This window comes from Rutidosis leptorrhynchoides, chromosome 1, assembly GCF_046630445.1.
Source record: "Rutidosis leptorrhynchoides isolate AG116_Rl617_1_P2 chromosome 1, CSIRO_AGI_Rlap_v1, whole genome shotgun sequence".
Classification (NCBI taxonomy): domain Eukaryota; kingdom Viridiplantae; phylum Streptophyta; class Magnoliopsida; order Asterales; family Asteraceae; genus Rutidosis; species Rutidosis leptorrhynchoides.
Window position 1 is genome coordinate 356,816,903 of NC_092333.1, and position 5,231 is coordinate 356,822,133.

The 5,231-nt window shown below is 32.7% G+C and overlaps 1 protein-coding gene across 1 annotated transcript; it reads left to right on the top strand.

The window, feature by feature from the left end:
- Window positions 1-3,217: 3,217 nt before the first annotated feature.
- On the top strand, window positions 3,218-4,904 carry LOC139870774 (uncharacterized). Its single transcript, XM_071858552.1, has one exon. The coding sequence runs from the start codon at window positions 3,308-3,310 to the stop codon at window positions 4,739-4,741; it is 1,434 nt and encodes a 477-aa protein (XP_071714653.1). The 5' UTR covers window positions 3,218-3,307; the 3' UTR covers window positions 4,742-4,904.
- Window positions 4,905-5,231: the final 327 nt, after the last annotated feature.

Here is a 5,231-nt window from a genome sequence, read left to right on the forward strand (position 1 = left end):
TGCACTTTTTATCATCTGCGCTTTTAATCGTATGCGTTGCGCTTTTCATCATATGCGCTTTTTATCATCTGCGCTTTTAATCGTATGCGCTGCGCTTTTCATCATATGCGTTTTTCATCATATGCGCTTTTTATCATATGCGCTTTTTATCATCTGCGTTTTTAATCGTATGCGCTGCGCTTTTCATCATATGCGCTTTTTATCATATGCGCTTTTGATATTATGATTACAGTTGTAATATTAATATTAATATTAATACTCGTATTATTATTATATTATTTTATCCCAGTAGATTAAAGAATTGTTAAGACTCAAATTAGATTCCATTATATAACACCAAACCACTTAGAGATGGCAATAGATATAATTCAAACAAACACCAGAACCTCATCTTGATAATATATAAACATATAACAACAACTGAAAAACGTGGTCCAACAAATAAACAATAATTCGGCCAAGATAAAATATAAACATGGTGGCTTAATAAGGAAACCCGATGATATTTCAGTTCCTTTGTTTTATTCTAAAACTCAAGTGGCAACCATCTTTATCAACTTTTAATAATAAAAACATAGAATACTCAAGTAACATCTTTTTGAGTCGACAAGCAAAAATGGGTGGGTCTTACGGTCCCTCTTATCAGGGGCGGAGGCAGGATTTTGAAAGGTTGGGGTCACAAAATTATAACTAATGTAGCCACTATAAAATATTTAATTATCAAACTATTATTAGCTACATACAAAATATTCAAGTTACATTTCGAAATTTTCTTAGTTGAAAACGACCCATGAGTGCTTCATTCGGACACTAGAAATTGTCTTTCTATGAACCCAACATGGCAATCCTTTAAAACTTCATTATTAAGCTACGCATATTAAGTTTTACAAGCTTCATTTTTAATATATAAAAATAAATAGAAGACATATCTAAATAGAATGAACTACTCATGATATAAATTAAATTTGTTGAACTAGATTAGGCATGAAATCTAGTTAATTAACTCTAACATACTTGATGGCGACTACTACTAGTGAAATATGTTAAAAGAGATTTGTAAAATCATCGGTACGTGCACATAAGATTTTGGATATATGGGCTGCTAACAATAATTGGGCTGTGGACTGATTAGAAAAAGTTATCGGTGTATATAAGATTTTTGGATGGTGTCACGTACACAAAATAAAATATTTTACACTACAAAGGCTACTAGGTTGTGAATTAAATGACAAGTTGAGTAGGGTCACTTGCCCACAGTACCCAATAGGTACCTCCGCCTCTGCCTCTTATAATAAATAAATTAGAACCTCATCATCATAATCTAGAAGGCAGCCAAATAATCGAAAGCTTGATGATTTCATTCGGTAACAGTAGGATTTAAATGAAACTCATAATCCAAGTGATGTGAGCTCAAAGATCAAGTGAAGGTGTGTAGTGGGGCTGGCTTAGCTCATCATGACACATTCAAAACAATTAAGTCCAACTTGTTATATCCTTTAGTCGACTAGAAAATTGAAGATTGCCCCACATGTATTAATATATGACAAGAAAATTGATAAATGTGTTTTGTTCATGATGGGGGTGGGGTTGTGTGATTGACACTTTCGGCCAAAAAAAATTGAAAGTAAAACGTGGGTTAGCAAACAGCTGGATAGTTTGATTGCTTGTGGGGTTCCGTTTTTTTAAATATAATAGCACTCAATCATTCATAATTACCGTCTTTACTTCCACTAACTCTTTAATATCGGCACCTTCACTTCCTATCACCATTATTAACATATTCGATTTTTATTATCTTCTAATCCTCATCCTCTATGTTTATTAACGAGGTTAGAAAAAAAATATATGAAGGGTGGCGGTTTAGTGAGGTTCTTTCAATAATTGTCATATACATATAAACAAACACCCGCGGGTAAATAGAAAATTGTGGCGGGCGGGTCGCGGATGTATAGGATCCGCGCCCGTCGCCCGCGGGTGCCATCCCTACGACCCTACTTGTACTGAATCATTTAGAGGTACACCAAGAGTGGAAACCGTTCAGTACCACTCTTTCATCCAGAGGCACACATCAAAAGGACTGACTGACTATCCATACTTGCTCTTAAATTTTATTTTCTTCCTTTTAGATTAGTTTTATGATAGTTTTAATTATTGTAAGTGTGCTAATAAATAGCTTAAACGGATATTGTATTTTGAGGTTCTGCCGTGTGAAGATAATACAACTGAAGTAAAAAGTACAAGACTTTTAAAGCTACAAAGAAGACCCAGCGAGAGGTACAAGCAACATGCATGGAGTACAAGTCTACAAAGCATAAGCAAGTTGTCGGCAGAAAACAATACCAGGACATACTCATTCAAACATCGTTTAAAGTTCACATTCAACATTTTTCTCCGTCTCGTTTCAAGCAAGTAGATAGATATCAATTAATATTAATAAAAAAAACAAGAGGATTGTTTTGAGGTACGGATTCCTTGTTAATTAACTAAGTCAAAGTAATGTAAATTATAACGTCAACAGCTTTTTGGAATACCTGATGAGTATAACTCAGTGGTGGAAGAACCCAATCTGATAAATTCTTGATCAGAAGACACATCAGAGGTTTCTAGATCTTCCGGCGGTTTTAGCAGCGGATGACGGTGGCCTGCGGGAGCTCTTCGTGCTGATAACGTGTTATTATTTAGTAGTAACAAAGAAGAGATTAAATTCTTATTCAAGAATGGTGTACATATCCTTACAATTGAGTGAGTATTTATAATACTAAAACTTAACTGTACATTACTCGTTTTCATCTTCAATTATAGAGTAGGTGAAATAGTAATCAATAATTCATAATTTTACTGTGCAAGATTATCAATCATCTCTATTAATCTGCATCCGTACAAAATATGAATCCATCTATATCATAACAATATGAGCTATTTGTAAATTTAATTTAATCCTTTTATATAGTAGAAACTTATTGTTCACATGTGTGGTTATGAAGCACCAAAAGGACAATATAAAGATAAATAGATACATTGTAGAAGCTCCATTTTATAAGATCACAAGTGGTCTTTATTTTAATTTTAACTTAATCTAAGAAGTGTAAAATGTTTCAAAGTATTGTTAAAATTAATACAAACAAACATGTTTTTATTCGAATAAAAAAAGGAGTAACATCTTATAATAGAGTAAAGGTATCCAAGGCTTGTTAAATTCTTACTTCTTTCAGTTTCAACAAGAAAAGCATCACGTCCCTTTTAAAACACCTTCAATTATCCAATCATAGTTTCATTCTATTCAAAATCTGTCTTGTAAGTTTCAAAAATGGCCCATCAGCTTGATGATGATGATATTGAACAACATCTAATAGAAAAAATCAGTCAAGCCATTATCGTTTCAGGTAAGAAACAAAATAATATTGTTATCAGATTATTAAATCTCTCAGAACCTGATTTTATTACCTTGTTGAATAAACTCAAAGAAACAACAAACCCAAATGTTGTAAAAGATTGGATGAGTTTAAGAAGGGCTAGCCTTTATGAACTCAACAATTTGTTATCTGATTGGTTGATAACCAAAAGTCAAACCTTATTCTCCCCAATTGAAATTCGCAACTCATATGAGAACATCAAGAAAAGCTTAAGGAGGTTGACCAAAGAAGTCAACGGTGAGGAAGACACGTCATCAAGAGGTAAAAAAGATGCTACTATTATTACTGATGATGATAATGCTAATGATGAAATGTCTGGTTCCTATGATCATGATCAAGAACCTAACCACACCATTTTTATAAGAAACAAAAATGATGTTTACAGATGGAGTTCTAGGCATAAACCAAGCAAAATTTATGGTTTGGAACATATAGTTATGGCAATGGAAAGAGATATTGTCATTAGAAACATTAATGCTCCTTATCAAGTATATGGTGTTGTAGGTGTTGCAGGAATTGGTAAAACAACACTTTGTCAAGAAATTTTTAATAGAGATTTAGTGAAACAACATTTTAGTCCAAGATTATGGGTTTGTTTATCTAAACAACCTAATAATCACAAAGATGACTATAAACAAGAAGTTGTTGTTAGGATGTTGAAGTGTTTAGGGATTGAAGATGATGTCATTAATGCCGCGGGAAATGGCGATAAATATGGACTCAAAAGACTCATTCTTCTTCTAAGGTTACAACTTATTGGTAAACGATATTTAATCGTGTTAGATGATGCTTGGTGTGATAAGTTATATGTTACCAAACACGACAAAAATAATAAAACAAATGAGCATGATGCAAATGATGATACTAAGACAGAGGATACATATTTTTGGAACTTGACACAAAAGGATGAGTTAGATGAAAAAACGGGACATGATCAATTAGCATATGCATTGCCAAAAGGGTGTGGTGGAACGATTATATCGTCGAGCCGATCACAAACATTGGTTAAGAAAATGTTTGGGAAAGATGTTAGTTTGCAATGTTTGAAACCGCAAAAGGACGAAAACATTGACAAGATATTTGATGATGAAGTGATTGGATACGATGAAGGTATGAGAGAATTGCCACAACATTTGAAGGATTTAAAAGGTAAGATATTGGAAAAATGTGATAGGATTCCATTAGGTGCTAAATTGCTAGCAAAAATTGCTAGAGAACAATTGCAACAGAAAACAAACACTACAAGTGCCGGAGGACAAGTTCCGGCAGGTGGGAACGCCGGTGACGGTGGTGTTCCGAAGTCAAAGGCTAAGAATGACACCCTCTAAATGGATCTGATAAGGGGGCATAAATGGCAGACAAGACATTGATTGGAAATAAATGCTTTTCAATTATTCTATCTACTCATGTTATTTTTATTTATTTTATGCGTGTTTTTAACCCCGTTTTTCTAATGTTTTAAAATAAAATAATAATAATAATGGTATGTTGACTCGCTTTTATAATTTTTTATTTTTTTTTGAATGACAACTTTATTAAAACTATTTTTTTTTTTTTTTTTTTTTTGAATGACAACTTTATTAAAACTTGTAGTAAGAAATTAGATGTAAATAGCAACAATTATAATGGCATTATAATATTTTTACAACGACTAGATAACCATGATAACATATTATGTGATTGCTCAATAGTTATTATTATCAGTCACTATATGGTTAATGTTATGGCTTGCCTATTATGCTTACATTGTTGACTTGATGTGCCTAATTTTCCTTGATAAGAATCTTAAATACAAGCATATACTCATTATGATATCAT